We start from the raw sequence: 16420 nt of genomic DNA on the forward strand, positions 1-16420 counted from the left end.
TAAATTAGAGTTTACATTTCCTGTGAAAACATTTGCTTAAAAAACAGAACCCCTCTTTTCATAATCTGTCTCATCTGGTTTTAAAAAGAGCAAAAGTATTACCTAAAGATGCAAAGCATTTAATTATTTTTCTTCATTTTCATAGGTATGTAGGATTTTGTATGAAATTTGTAAATATGTTACTATCTCATGGGATCAAGCCTATCCTGGTATTTGATGGATGTACTTTACCTTCTAAAAAGGAAGTGGAGAAGTCTAGAAGAGAGTAAGTTAATTCTTTAACTTTTTAAGATCTGACATTGTGGTCTGTGTAATACAAATTTCTTTTTGTTTTAATTTGTTGAGGCTTGTTTTAATCTCTAGTACATGAACAGATTTCCTTAAACGTTCCATGTGTGCTAGAAAGGAATGTGTGTTCTTCAGTTATTGAGTGGATGGTTTTATGTCTGTCCAGTTAATCAAGCTTATTGGTTGTAATGTTCAAATCTTCCATATCCTTATTGGGTTTTTTAATGCTTTTTTTGTTTTTTTTTTATGTGTGTCTACTTAATTCATCAATTACTGAGAAAAGTACATTAAAATTTCACTATGATAGTGCAATTGTCAGTTACCTTATAGTTCTGTCCAACTTTTTTTGCTTTGTTTATTTTGAAGCTATTTTATTGGTGGCATTCAAGTTTAGAATTTGTTATATTTTTTGTGACAAATTGAAGCAATATGCGGTGACTCTTTTAGTCTCTGTGCTTTTTTGTTCTAAAGTCTATCCTGTCTGATGTTTGTATAGCCATAACAACTTTCTTTTGTATGCTCCTAATGTCTTTTTCTGTTTTTCAGTTTTACTATGTCATTGGTTTTAAGTTTGTCTTTTATAAAGAACACATCACTGTAATTTTTTTATCCATTCTGTCAGTCTTTGTCATTTTTAAAACTGGAGAGTTTTATTCTTTTTACATTGATCATTAATTACTAATATATAGCTCCTACCTTGCTTAACTTCTGGGTTGATTGTTTTATCCACCCTATTGTTGTCTCTTGTTTCTAGTTGAAAAGTGATGTACTCTATTTCTGTTCTTTTAGTAGTTATAATTGAAATGTTATCATTCATATTTAGCTCAACAGAATCTCATATTTTTATAACAGACCTTAGAAAGAATTTCTGTATTTTTTTTTAAAGAATTTCTGTATTTTATTGAAGCACCTATTCTGCCACTTTTCATCTATTCTTGTTTTTACCCTGTGTTAGTTTTTAGGTCCAGGAGTCATTGTGCTGTACAGGAAAGAGCACTGGGCTTAGTTGTTAAAGGTAGTATGAGTTAGCCCCAAATAGAAGTAAACCTCACTGAGTGAGCATTTTGTGAGAGTGCTGCTTGCCTAGTTTGCCATCCCTGGGCCTAGAATCAAATTAGAGAGGGCTCTTCAGATCTATGTTTTTCAATCTACCTGTATTTAGTGGGCTCTGATTCTTAAGGTCAGAACTTTATAAAGTTTATAAAAGGATTAACTGAGACTGTCTGCACCCTCATTCTAGTAGGAATAATATACAGTTTATTAAAAATACTTTTAATAAAAAGTTAGTTCCAGGTTAGTTCTTAAAGGATTGGTGACAGCCCTAAACCAGTGTGGCTAAGGGACTAGTCCATGCCATATCCCACCTGGGTGTCCCCCATCCTGTTCTTAAGTCTAATTACAGAGTTATTTCCTCTTGCTAACTTCGAGAAAGGCTAAAAAATGTTTCAGCTGTCTGTCTCTGACCTGAGTGCTCTTTCTGACTTACCTCTGTAGGATCAGCTTTCTTTGTGCCACTGTAGTGGTGGGAGGGGCATTTAAAATCCTTTTCTACAAAGTCTCCTCATCTGTGGACCTCAGTTTAAAAGTGAACTAGGAAATTTGTGTGTATGTGTATATGCACATTTACTTAAAAGGTAAACTTCATGAGTTCACACTGATACTTCAATTCAAATTCAAGACTACAGGGTTTTTTTTTTTACTTTTTCTGTATTGTGTCCGTTGCTCCTTTCTTTCATACTGAGAATCCTTGTTTTCAAGGATACAGGGATAATAAAGTTAGAATATCTTATAATAACTCATTTATTTTACCCCACATTATACTCAACAATAGATTCAGAATAAAATATGAATACTACCACTACCAATATGATTGGCGTTACAGTTTCTTTTTCTTTCCTTTGCATGTGCACTCTCTCCCCCCATTTCAAAAATAGTGGTACTACATTGTCAGGGCACATAACTACTGCTCTCTCCCTAAACAGGGAGAGAGCAGTAGTTATTTAGTCTTGCGTCTACAAATTACCATATAGCTGATGGCTATTAACAGTCCTTATATCAATGTCTCTCATGTTATTTTGGTTTTTCCATAGTTTTTCCTCTAGTATTAATAGATTCCACAGAGAAACTCACAGGAAACAATATACTTCAAGTTCTTAATATGTTGATAAAGTTGCACCCTTTACACTGGAAAGTTAGTTTTAATGGTGTAAAAGCCTTGACTTACATTTTCATAAGTGTCTTCATTACTCCATTTTCTTTTGACATGAAGCATTGCTATGGGAAAGTCTGATGATAAGCTTGTGTGTACAGGCACTGTAAATCCTTGGTTTTTTTGTCTAGAAGCCCAAAAGATCTGGGTTAATATTCTCAAGGATTGGATGTGCACTTTCAAATGAGTCAAACATTTTTTATTCTAGGAAAAATTCTTGAATTATAGTTGTATTGTAATTTTTTGAGTCCTTCTCTCACTTTTTTTTATCTTGCAGAAGAAGACAAGCCAACCTTCTTAAGGGAAAGCAGCTTCTTCGTGAGGGGAAGGTCTCAGAAGCCAGAGAATGTTTCACCCGTTCTATCAATATCACACACGCTATGGCCCACAACGTAATTAAGGTGAGCTAAATAAGAAATTAAGCCAAAGTAACAAATTACTGGGTTCATTTAGGCTAGTTATAAGTTGTTTGTTGAGTTGTTTGTTAAGGAAGTAAAGGGAGGAAAATTCTTCTAGGCCTAACCTTCAGGAAAGCTGGGTGTCAGAGGAAGAAGGAACAGTATCTGTAGGTAGAAGAGAGGAGTCCAGCAGTTTCCAAGGGAGAAATCCTAAGGAATAAGTGAAGCTCTCCCTTTTTAGATGTGTCACTTACATAGATAAATGTGCTCCGCAGAGATGCAAGGAATAAATTCCTGGAGGTTCAATCCCACCCCACTCTCATAGTCTTCGACAGTTACTGTAACCTTCACTCATGAATGACTGTCAGAGATCTGTTGAAGTAGCCTGGCCAACTCAGGAGCTCTGCAGACTTCTAGTCTACTTGATCTGCTTCTTAGAAGCTTATTTCCTTATTACCTATTACCATAAATCTTAGTGTCAGCATGCCCAAAATCACAGCCCACACTTCCCCCTTTTCAGGTCTGTGTTCAAACTGCTTGGTAAACAAATGGGAAGATAGTGATTAAATTCTGTTGTTTCATCAGTACAGTGTCAGACTCGTGTTCTGTGATAAGAGAACCTGGGGAAACGCATGACTTGTGTTCTTTTTAGAGCATAATCATTCTTAAGATGGTAGCTTTCTATAATTTGAAATAATTAAGCTTTATAGCTTGTATTCGCCCCCAAATGTACAGCAATATTTCTTTTTTCCTAATGTATATACTGATTTTTAAAAAAGATTTCTTAGTGGCTGTATGATTAGTTCAATATATATAGGACTAAAGTAGAAAAACTTACTTCAAAGGAAATGATTTTCAAAAATAATATTAGCAAGTATTCAATACATGTTGAGGCTGGTAATAAAATGGGTTTGATACAGGAAGTTGTTCAGTGCTCTGCAGATGCTGTTCTTGAGATTGACCAATCCTTTCCCATAGGCTGCTCGGTCTCAGGGAGTAGATTGTCTTGTGGCTCCATATGAAGCAGATGCACAGTTGGCCTATCTTAACAAGGCTGGTATTGTACAAGCTGTAATTACAGAAGACTCTGATCTCCTCGCTTTTGGCTGTAAAAAGGTACCTAACTACAACTACTCCATACTGTTTTTCTATGTGGATGGAAATAGTGTAAATCAGGAGCTAAAGTTTTTTATCCTATTTAATACCTGCAACTAATATTTACTTACAGTTGTTAATAACTGTTTTATTAAAATGAAAAGAAAGGTTTTGCTGCTTGACATTTGTGTAATCTGGACAATTTTTCAGAATAAGCCCTTACAGTTAGAGGGTTTTGTTTTCTCCAAATTCTTTAGTGGAATGTGGTCTTATTTTTTAATAATGATAACTTATATGCTTTATATTTTTCAATTAGGTTAGGTAAATAAGCTAACTTATCTACTAATGAGATGTTCTGCAGTTATTTAGAATTATGTATAAAACTATTTAATGGAAAATTTTATTATGATATATTAAGATACAAAACTATAGGGTGATTTCATTTTTGTTAATATCTATGTTATTTATATTATCTATTTGTTTCATAGATGAAGAAGGATCTGTGAAAAGGTTAATGCTGGGTAATAGTGATAGATGAGACATTTGGGGCAACTGTTTTCTTCTTCCTGAATTTCTGTGTTTTCCAAATTTTCTACAATGGGCATGTATTACTTTAAGACTAAGCAAAAAGGTTACTTTAATATGTAAAAGAGGAAAGTAAGGAGAAAATGCTTTTTGTATGAATTGCTATTTGACATGATAACCCTGTAATAGGTTATCATGTCAAAAAGGGCCTTCTTTATACCAGAGTCAAGACAATTGAGTTCTGGCGTATGACCTTGTCTAGCCATAGCCTATGCTTCAATTTAACTTATTTGCAAATATTACAGTAATTAACTGGCCTACCTGTCTCTCTTCTCAGTTATGATAAAGAACAAGAAAGACTTCTTAGAAATACTGCAATGTCTTAGATAATGAAAAATAAAAATGGCTCTTTCAGGTGTTAACAGTTTCCATTCCTCCTGAAGGTTATTTTAAAAATGGACCAATTTGGAAATGGACTAGAAGTTGATCAGGCTCGGCTAGGAATGTGCAAACAGCTTGGGGATGTGTTCACAGAAGAGAAGTTCCGTTATATGTGCATTCTTTCAGGCTGTGACTATCTCTCATCGCTGCGTGGGATTGGATTAGCCAAGGCCTGCAAAGTACTAAGACTAGCCAACAATCCAGATATTTTAAAGGTAAGAGTGATTTACCAAGTGTCATATTCAGTTTCTGAAGCAGTTCTTAAATAATAGATGAACTGCTCAGAATATGGATCTTAAATATTCTATTATATCCATATCCAATATGGTGTCATTGAAAGGAGAAAATGAGTAAAACACTAGAACTTTGCTTTTGGCAACGGATGAACCATGTTTTCAGCAACTGACAAAAAACAAGTAGTAATTTTTTTAAATAAAGACTAATATAAAGAAACTTAAGGGTAAGATATTCTAGGGTAGAATTAATGTTAAAACGTACAGTCTTTTGATTTCTGTCCTGTTACTCTGTAGTAGTGGTTCTCAAACTTTTTGGTCTCAGGATCCCTTTACACTCTTAAAATCTCTTTGTGGCAATTATTTTTGTTTATATGGGTTATAGCTATTGATATTTACTGAGTCAGAAATTGAAACAGAAGGAACTTCCCTGGTGGCGCAGTGGTTAAGAATCTGCCTGACAATGCAGAGGACACAGGTTCAATCCCTGGTCCAGGAAGATCCCACATGCTGCAGAGCAACCAAGCCCATGCACCACAACTACTGAGCCCACGCGCCACAACTACTGAAGCCTGTGCGCCCTAGAGCCTGTGTGCCGCAACTATTGAAGCCCGCGTGCTCCAGGGCCTGCGTGCCGCAACTGCTGAGCCCACATGCCACAGCCCACATGCCTAGAGCCCATGCTCTGCAACAAGAGAAGCCACCACAATGAGAAGCCTGTGCACTGCAACAAAGAGTAGCCCCCGCTTGCTGCAACTAGAGAGAAAAGCCTGCATGTAGCAATGAAGACCCAATGCAGCCAAAAAAAAAGAGATTGAAACAGAAAAATCAAAATGTTTATTAATTCACTTAAAATTAACGATAATTAATTCATTACATTTTAACATAAATATCATATTTTTATGAAAAGTAGTTATCTTCTAAAACAAGTGAAAGTTATGAGAGGAATTGCACATTTATGTAAATGTCTTTAATGTGGCTTAATAGAGTACAGCTGTATTCTTGTATTACTTCCTCATACAATTTGATGTGGTATCATGTGTCATGTATTTTCTAGAAAACTCTGAGACCCCATACATCACTGCTCTATAATTTTTCTGATTTCTTTAACCTTAAAAAATTAAACATACATTAAAGAAGCTTATTCCTACCCCACCCCACCTTGAGTAGTTCTCTTAAGCCCTTAAAGTTTGCAGAGCAGAATTTCCATTTTTTGTTTCCAAGGGTACAAAATGTGAGTCCTCAGGACTAAGGGTGGTGTACTAAAATAGACAGATCTCAAGGTTGGGAGATGGTGGCAGATTTCAGAATAGAGCAACATGTACTAACTAGCCTGTGACTACAGGATCACTTCAGTTCTCTGGGTCTTCTCTTCTTTGTCTCTGAGTTTGATATAAAAGATTTAAAACCCCTTCCAGCTTTAATCATCCATGACTCTAACAGGAATTAGAATGTTGACTTCATTTTTAAAATATGATCTATGAATATTTGGGTTTTTTTTAATTCTTAGGTTTTGTGTGTTGTTTGTTTTTTGCTTTCTAGGTGAAAGGTACTTTGAGAGTGAAGAATGTATCTTAAAGTTATACCAAGGAATGTAAATTTGATGTGTAACTGAATTTTTCATTCTTCGGATTAATAATAGAAAAACCAAAGAAAATACTGTTATAGAGACTTAGAATTTTAAGTCATGACATGGTTGTGTTTACTGGTAGAGGTTTTTAATGTAGATAAAAGCAATTGATTTTTCTATCCCTCCTCATCCATCTCTAATGTAAAGTGATGGGTGTTGGGAATAATGCATTCCCTCTTCTTTATCTGCAGATAACTCATAAATATTTTTACATTCATTATTAGGTTATCAAGAAAATTGGACATTATCTCAAGATGAATATAACAGTACCAGAAGATTACATCAAAGGATTTATTCGGGCCAATAATACCTTCCTCTATCAGCTAGTTTTTGATCCCATCAAAAGGAAACTCATCCCTTTGAATGCCTATGAAGATGACATTGATCCTGAAACACTAAGCTATGCTGGGCGGTATCCTTTCTGAACCAGAATGGTAGAACTTTGCACTTCTTCCGTATTTTTGTGGTGATTTTTTAGTGAGACATTCAGCAAAAAGTTTGCAAATTGTTTTTTGCTTTCTTTTTTTATAGTGAAATCTTTATTTTGTTAAATTTAATTACAATGCTAGCGAAAATTTAGAGTAACTTTTTGTTTATAAACCTGAGGCTCATCCATTATAACTTGCTAATTACTTAGATTTACTTGACAGAAACATGTACAGTCAGTCACTTAAGGTACATGCTCCAAAGGTGGCACTTAAGAGAACCTCTCATGGCAAGCAAGCTCAATTAACCAGGAAGAACGCTCTGGGCATATGAGTATGCCAGTTGAGGATGCTCTTCCCACAGCCACTGGCCACGTACATCCAGGGTGAGGTAGAGCCGTGAGTCACATAGGTAGTCACCAAGACTTTCCTCTCCGTCTCCCTTGACAGGGAATAAGTGATGCCTTGGGACTTTGCTTCAGAAAATAGCCAACTCCTGCTGTGACTAGTAGACTATGCCTGTGGTTTCAGTAAAGCTGAACGTGGAAAGTACGTAAGGTCCATTGAAGTCATAAACCTGAAGATTTTCTGTGACAATAGAACACACTTTTCTGTCTTATTAGAGTATCATTTGTTTGGTTGTTAATAAAAGCAGTTTTCCTTAATCTTACCAACCTAGATATGTTGATGATTCTATAGCTCTTCAAATCGCACTTGGAAATAAAGATATAAATACTTTCGAACAGATTGATGACTACAATCCAGACACTGCCGTGGTAACATATTAAAGACTTCTTTCTAAAAGAGCACATTTTAATTATGTCTCGGGAACTGTGACTAAAGGCAAATCTTCATTTAGTAAACATCTTTTAAGCATTTCTATATCCAGGCATTATGCAGGGTGTAGATTGAAAACAACTCGATGTTAGAGAAAATATATCTCTTAGAACATAGGTATATTGGTTAATTTCCTTAAATTAAAAAGTGACCACAAAATGTATTATCAAACCATTACACTTGAACATTTCATTTGAATATACCAAATGTTTGATGACCTTTTTTCATCTCACCCTTTTCAGCCTCTGGCATTTGGCATTGTTGAAGACCAAACCTAGAAATACCTCCCTTGGGGAGTAAAAACTGACTTTTTGCTCATTCACAATTTAGCAAATACTTACTGAGCACCCCTGCTATGTGTCTCTGAGCCCTTTCCTGTTTTCTTCTACTTTTTCCCAATTGTATGTATGTATCTCTTATGATACACTCTCCCACCATTCTCTCTTTTCTGTTCATATTTCCATTCAGACTCTGTTCTCGTTTATGTTCAGATTTATTCCTTAAATAAGTTCTTATGACTCTAATTATCTCATTTATGCAGAGAACTCGCACATCTTTAACCCAATCTCTAGTCTGTATACCAATCACATAATTCTGAATGTCGCCTGAATCTACATAAATGCTTTCCTATAATCTATCCACAGTCAAAAGCAAACTCTTTGTTTCTTATCAGCTTTCCTTAATAACATTTTTTCTTTTTAGCACTGTTACTACATAAATTTTGTCTCTATTGTTTATTTTCTGATTCTTCCCGGTAGAGTGTAGTCTTCATAAAGGCAGGGTTTTGTGATATTCACTGCCATATTATATTTACCATGTTTTTTGTTGAATGAATGAATGTCAGTTACATGATCTCTTTCATTCAGACTAGAAGACTTGGAATTTAATTTTTTTTAAGTGAAGTATTGTTGACTTACAATATTATACAGTTGACCCTTGAACAATGTGGCTTTGAACTGCACACATCCACTTACATACGGGTATTTTTCAATAGCAAATACTACAGTACTACACGGTCGTTGGTTGGCTGAATCCACAGATGCAGGAGAACTGCGGTTATGGAGGGCTGACTATAAATTATACTCAGATTAACTATATTGTTCAAGGGTCAACTGTATTAGTTTCAGGTGTACAACATAGTAATTTGATTTTTTTTTTAACACTAATCTTCATTTATCAATTTCCCCCCTCCTTTCCTTTTAATTTATTTATTTATTTATTTTTGGGTGTGTTGGGTCTTCGTTTCTGTGCGAGGGCTTTCTCCACTTCCAGCGAGCGGGGTCCACTCTTCATCGCGGTGCGCGGGCCTCTCACTGTCGCGGCCTCTCTTGTTGTGGAGCACGGGCTCCAGACGCGCAGGCTCAGTAGTCGTGGCTCACGGGCCTAGCCGCTCTGCGGCATGTGGGATCTTCCCAGACCAGGGCTCAAACCCGTGTCCCCTGCATTGGCAGGCAGACTCTCAACCACTGCGCCACCAGGGAAGCCCAGTAATTTGATATTTTTGTAGATTATACTCCATACAGAGTTATTATAAAATACTGACTGTATTCACTGTGCTGTACATTACATCCTTGTAACTTATTTATTTTATATCTAGTAGTTTGGACCTCTTACTCTCCTTCACCTATTTTGCTCCTCCCCCACCCCTGGCTTCTCTTTCATTGCTAAGTCCTTCTGCTTCTTTTTTGTCATTCTGGTTAATCGTTTCTCCTTTCTCATAGTTATCCAGATCTTTACCCTTACTCACCATTCAGTTCTTTACTAAGCATTTGTTAAGTACTATAACAAGCATAGTTAGGTTAGCTAGTGTTCTGGAATATAAAGAAAAGCAGAGCGTAATCCTTGCTTGTAAGGTACTCATTGTCTAAGGGAGAGACACATGGTTATATATATAGAAATATGGTAAGTGCTATAATAGATGTATTCGAGGCTCCCTGGAAACAAAGGGCATGCACTTAACTCCACCTAAGGAGAGAATACTTTTTTTTTTGGCTGCGTCGGGTCTTAGTTGCAGCACGTGGGGTCTTTGTTGTGGCATGCGGGACCTTTTGTTGCGGTGCGTGGGCTTCTCTCTGGTTGTGGTATGCGGGCTCAGTAGTTGCGACATGGGGGCTTAGTTGCCCCATGGCATGTGGGATCTTAGTTCCTTGACCAGGGATCAAACCTGCATCCCCTGCGGTGGAAGGCGGATTGTTAATCACTGGATCACCAGGGAAGTCCCTAGGAGAGAGTACTTTTTAATAATCATAACAAACATTTCTTGAGCATTTGCTGTGTTCTAAGTGCCATTCTAAGCAACTTAGACATAGTAACTCATTTACTCCTTAACAAGCCTCTGAGGTCAGTATCGTTATTTCCATTTTACAGATGAGGAAACAATTAGAGGGAGGTTAGGCGACTTGCCAGCTCACGCATTTAATCAATAGCGGAGCTCTGATTCCAAGCCAAGCCCTCTACTGTCTCCTTATAGAGGAACTGGTGTGTGTCCTGGCTTTACAAAGATGAGTGGGGATTTTCAAGATGGGTGAGTGGTTCCACTCTGAAGAAAACAGCATGTGTGAAAGAGGATAACATGTTAAAGTTACTCTAAGTAGTTCATTCTGGCTGGACCAAGAATGTCTTAGTGTTTACCAGGTAAAGGAATCAGAGCACCTTGAGAAAGAAAAAGAGGTGAGCCTAGAGAAGATGGCCACTGACAAACTGGTGACCATTTGAGCATTGACAAGAATCGTTACTGTCAGCTGAAATAAACTAAGCTTATTAAGGGAGCACAAATTCATAATGATACTAAAAAAGAACTTTATGTTCATCAACTCAAATTATATAAACCTTACACTCAGGTTGCTAGTTCCTTTTTTCTGTTTTCTCTTGTTCTGTATCTGGAGCTTCTATTAATTAGATATTGGATTTTTCTGGTCTTCAAATTCTGGAACTTTTCTATCTTACTCATGTCTTTGTCTTTTGCTGTTTCTGGGAAAAACTTTTTTTTATTTTGTCTTTCAACTTTGCACTATGCAGTATGTAGCCACTGGCCACATGTGGCTATTTAAATTAATTAACATTAAATTAAATTTTAGTTCTTTAGTTGCATTGGCCACTTTTAAAGTCCTTAATGGCTACCATGTTGGACAGCACAGAACTTTTCTATCACTGCAGAAAATTCTGTTGAATTTTTACTTTTTGCTATCATTTTCATATCTAAGAACCCTTTCTTTAATTGTGATTTTTTAAAGATTTTGTTTTATTTCATGGATGTAATCTCCTCTTCCCCCCCACCCCTCTCAGAATATTAATTATAATCTCTTGTACATTTTCTTCTCTTCTCTGCATTATCTCTGTTTGCTTTGGATTTTCTTTTTTCTGTGTGTTTTGGCTTTTCTCTTTCATGGTGGAGACTTTTTTCAAACACCTAGAGCTTCTTGTCAATTTGTTCCTGTTTGGGAGAGGCACTGAGAAGCTTAAGAAGCTTTGTGTGAATGAGTGGGGCTTATAGTCTTGGGTTTTACTCATTGGTGAACTGGTTGGCAACAAGCTGCCTTTGTTTTGTGAATTCCCAAACATCAGCATGTTTTCTCTTTTTTCCAAAAAGGGATCCTCCAATTTCTACTTAACTATGTAAATGTGGCTGTTTGCATTTTGAGAGCAAGATAGGGAAATGAGCTGGGTTGGACCAGGAAGGGGTAGGGCTGTTCCCCACTATTCATTATTTAGCCTTTCATTTGATCTCTGTCTTTAGACAAATGGATCTTTTCATCTTCTGAAGTACCTACTGTTTTTATGTTATTGTTTCTGGGTTTCAAAGGTCCAGTCACTCTGAAGGCAGATGGGTGTGAATTGACTGTATGGACAGACTGAACATGAGTGCCCAGGAGCCAAATAAACCTTTTTTTAGCCCTCCCCCTACTTGTGGCCTCCATGGTACCTGATCCCTTAAATTTCCGAGTCTTCAGGTTTCTGTATGTGGAATTTGTGGGGTTTTTTTTTTTTTTTTTTTGGCTGCATTGCGTCTTCATTGCTGTGCATGGGCTTTCTCTAGTTGCAGCGAGCAGGGCTACTCTTCGTTGTGGTGTGTGGCCTTCTCATTGCGGTGGCTTCTCTTGTTCTGGAGCACGGGCTCTAAGCATATAGGCTTCAGTAGTTGTGGCATGTGGGCTCAGTAGTTGTGGCTCGCGGGCTCTAGAGTGCAGACGCAGTAGTTGTGGTGCATGGGCTTAGTTGCTCTGCGGCATGTGGGATCTTCCCAGACCAGGGCTTGAACCCATCTCCCCTGCATTGGCAGGCGGATTCTTAACCACTGCGCCACCAGGGAAGTCCAGAATTGGTTTTTTACTGATATTCTTTTCTGCAGATGCTTGAAGACACTTTGATCTTTCTTGGGCTAAGTTCTTTATTTTTTTCTTTATTGAGGTATAGTTGATTTACAATATTATATAAGTTTCAGGTGTACAACATAGTGATTCACAATTTTTAAAAGTTATACTTTATTTATAGTTATAAAATATTGGCTATATTCCCTGTATTATAAAATATATACTTGTAGCTTTCTTACACCTAGTAGTTTGTACCTCTTAATCCCCTACCCCTATCTTGCCCCTCCCTCCTTGGGCTAGGCTCTTTAAATTCTTCTCTCTATACTCTTGTCTTCACTGTGGTTTGGAAGTTACAGATATCTCCTAATTTTTCTGTAGATGGTATTTGTGTTTGTTTCTTCTTATTGCTTTGGGGATGATTTTTTTCTTATTGACTTATTGACATATTAGTTTCAGGAGTACAACATAGTGATTCAATATTTATATACACTAAGAAATTATCATGATCAGTCTACTTACCATCTGTCACCATACAGAGTTACTACAATATTATTATTATTATTATTATTATTATTATTATTATTATTATGGCCATGCTGTGCAGCATGAGAGATCTTGGTTCCCTGACCAGGGATCAAACCCGTGCCCCCTGCATTGGGAGCGTGGGGTCTTAAGCCCTGGACCACCAGGGAAGTCCCATAGTATTATTTACTATACTGGTCAGCCCTCCATATCCATGGGTTCTGCATCCAAGGATTCAGTTGAATTGGGTCTGTGGTTGGTTGAATCCACAGATGCCCACGGATATGGAGGGCTGACCATACTATTCCATTTCATATAAGGGACTTGAGCATCGTGGATTTTGGTATCTGTGGGGGTCCTGGAACCAATCCCTTGCAGCCACTGAGGGAGGACTGTATTCCCTGTGCTGTACATTATAGCTCTGTGGCTTATTTACCTTATAATTGGAAGTTTGTAGAAAAAGGGAACTGAAAAGTCTTTATTCTGCTATCTTCTTTACACATTTCAATTACTGATATTATAACTTCATCAAAATGATTCTCAAGTTTTTCCTTTGAGAAACTCAGAAATAATTGGTTGTATTGAAAATGTTCAGATACAATTGGGAATGTTATGGCTCACTAAGATGGCCATCCTTCATAAGTCCAAATCCTTATCAGATTATTTTTTTCATAGAGAAATTTCTTTCAGAACCACTAATTGTACATCAAACTAATTCTTATTATTTATTTAAGATTTTTTCTTCCCAGTCAAGTTTTCTACTTGCCTATTTCTCTCTTTTTTTGTTTTTTTTTTTTAATCAGTCATCAATTTTATACACATCACTGTATACATGTCAATCCCAATCACCCAATGCAGCACACCACCATCCCCATCCCACCACAGTTTTCCCCCCTTGGTGTCTATACATTTGTTCTCTACATCTGTGTCTCAACTTCTGCCCTGCAACCCGGTTCAACTGTACCATTTTTCTAGGTTCCACATACATGCGTTAATATACGATATTTGTTTTTCTCTTTCTGACTTACTTCACTCTGTATGACAGTCTCTAGATCCATCCACGTCTCAACAAATGACTCAATTTCGTTCCTTTTTATGGCTGAGTAATATTCCATTGTATATATGTACCACAGCTTCTTTATCCATTCGTCTGTCAGTGGGCATTTAGGTTGCTTCCATGACCTGGCTATTGTAAATAGTGCTGCAATGAACATTGGGGTGCATGTGTCTTTTTGAATTACGGTTTTCTCTGGGTATATGCCCAATAGTGGGATTGTTGGGTCATATGGTAATTCTATTTTTAGTTTTTTAAGGAACCTCCATATTGTTCTCCATAGTGGCTGTATCAATTTACATTCCCACCAACAGTGCAAGAGGGTTCCCTTTTCTCCACACCCTCTCCAGCATTTGTTGTTTGTAGATTTTCTGATGATGCCCATTCTAACTGGTGTGAGGTGATATGCCTCATTGTAGTTTTGATTTGCATTTCTCTAATAATTAGGGATGTTGAGCATCTTTTCATGTGCTTCATGGCCGTCTGTATGTCTTCTTTGGAGAAATGTCTATTTAGGTCTTCTGCTCATTTTTGGATTGGGTTGTTTGTTTTTTAATATTGAGCTGAATGAGCTGTTTATATATTTTGGAGATTAATCCTTTGTCCGTTGATTCATTTGCAAATATTTTCTCCCATTCTGAGGGTTTTCTTTTCGTCTTGTTTATGGTTTCCTTTGCTGTGCAAAAGCTTTGAAGTTTCATTAGGTCCCATTTGTTTATTTTCATTTTTATTTCCATTACTCTAGGAGGTGGATCCAAAAAGATCTTGCTGTGATTTATGTCAAAGAGTGTTCTTCCTATGTTTTGCTCTAAGAGTTTTATAGTGTCCAGTCTTACATTTAGGTCTCTAATCCATTTTGAGTTTATTTTTGTGTATGGTGTTAGGGAGTGTTATAATTTCATTCTTTTACATGTAGCTGTCCAGTTTTCCCAGCACCAATTATTGAAGAGTCTGTCTTTTCTCCATTGTATATCCTTGCCTCCTTTGTCATAGATTAGTTGACCATAGGTGCGTGGGTTTATCTCTGAGCTTTCTATCCTGTTCCATTGATCTATATTTCTGTTTTTGTGCCAGTACCATATTGTCTTGATTACTGTAGCTTTGCAGTATAGTCTGAAGTCAGGGAGTCTGATTCCTCCAGCTCCGTTTTTTTGCCTCAAGACTGCTTTGGCCATTCGGGGTCTTTTGTGTCTCCGTACAAATTTTAAGATGATTTGTTCTAGCTCCGTAAAAAATGTCATTGGTAATTTGATAGGGATTGCATTGAATCTGTAGATTGCTTTGGGTAGTATAGTCATTTTCACAATGTTGATTCTTCCAATCCAAGAACATGGTATATCTCTCCATCTGTTGGTATCATCTTTAATTTGTTTCATCAGTGTCTTATAGTTTTCTGCATACAGGTGTTTTGTCTCCCTAGGTAGGTTTATTCCTAGGTATTTTATTCTTTTGGTTGCAGTGGTAAATGGGAGCGTTTCCATAATTGCTCTTTCAGATTTTCATCATTAGTGTATAGGAATGCAAGAGATTTCTGTGCATTAATTTTGTATCCTGCAACTTTACCATATTCATTAATTAGCTCTAGCAGTTTTCTGGTGGCAGTTTTAGGATTCTCTATGTATAGTATCATGTCATCCGCAAACAGTGACAGTTTTACTTCTTCTTTTCCAATTTGTATTCCTTTTATTTCTTTTTCTTCTCTGATCGCCGTGGCTAAGACTTCCAGAACTATGTTGAATAATAGTGGTGAGAGTGGACATCCTTGTCTCGTTCCTGATCTTAGAGGAAATGCTTTCAGTTTTTCACCATTGAGAATGATGTTTGCTGTGGGTTTGTCATATATGGCCTTTATTATGTTGAGGTAGGTTCCCTCTATGCCCACTTTCTGGAGAGTTTTTATCATAAATGGGTGTTGAATTTTGTCAAAAGCTTTTTCTGCATCTATTGAGATGATCATATGGCTTTTATTCTTCAATTTGTTAATATGGTGTATCACACTGATTGATTTGCATATATTGAAGAATCCTTGCATCCCTGGGATAAATCCCACTTGATCGTGGTGTATGATCCTTTTAATGTGTTGTTGGATTCTGTTTGCTAGTATTTTGTTGAGGATTTTTGCATCTATATTCATCAGTGATATTGGTCTGTAATTTTCTTTTTTTGTAGTATCTTTGTCTGGTTTTGGTATCAGGGTGATGGTGGCCTCATAGAATGAGTATGGGAGTGTTCCTTCCTCTGCAATTTTTTGGAAGAGTTTGAGAAGGATGGGTGTTAGCTCTTCTCTAAATGTTTGATAGAATTCACCTGTGAAGCCATCTGGTCCTGGACTTTTGTTTGTTAGAAGATTTTTAATCACAGTTTCAATTTCATTACTTGTGATTGGTCTGTTCATATTTTCTGTTTCTTCCTGGTTCAGTCTTGGAAGGTTATACCTTTCTAAGAATTTGTCC

The 16420-nt window shown here is 36.8% G+C and overlaps 1 protein-coding gene across 3 annotated transcripts in view; it reads left to right on the forward strand.

Annotated features, from left to right (window-relative positions):
* The window catches only part of EXO1 (exonuclease 1), a 46566-nt gene that overhangs the window by 7286 nt on the left and 22860 nt on the right, over positions 1-16420 (forward strand). For all 3 annotated transcript variants that reach the window (XM_036849651.1, XM_036849578.1, XM_036849701.1), the window contains exons 4-9: positions 146-265; positions 2775-2898; positions 3874-4011; positions 4959-5171; positions 7044-7231; positions 7924-8020. In XM_036849651.1, coding sequence (XP_036705546.1) covers positions 146-265; positions 2775-2898; positions 3874-4011; positions 4959-5171; positions 7044-7231; positions 7924-8020 — 880 coding nt within the window. The remainder of the gene's footprint in view (positions 1-145; positions 266-2774; positions 2899-3873; positions 4012-4958; positions 5172-7043; positions 7232-7923; positions 8021-16420) is intronic.

The sequence above is a fragment of the Balaenoptera musculus genome, chromosome 1 (genome assembly GCF_009873245.2).
Source record: "Balaenoptera musculus isolate JJ_BM4_2016_0621 chromosome 1, mBalMus1.pri.v3, whole genome shotgun sequence".
In the NCBI taxonomy this organism is placed as follows: domain Eukaryota; kingdom Metazoa; phylum Chordata; class Mammalia; order Artiodactyla; family Balaenopteridae; genus Balaenoptera; species Balaenoptera musculus.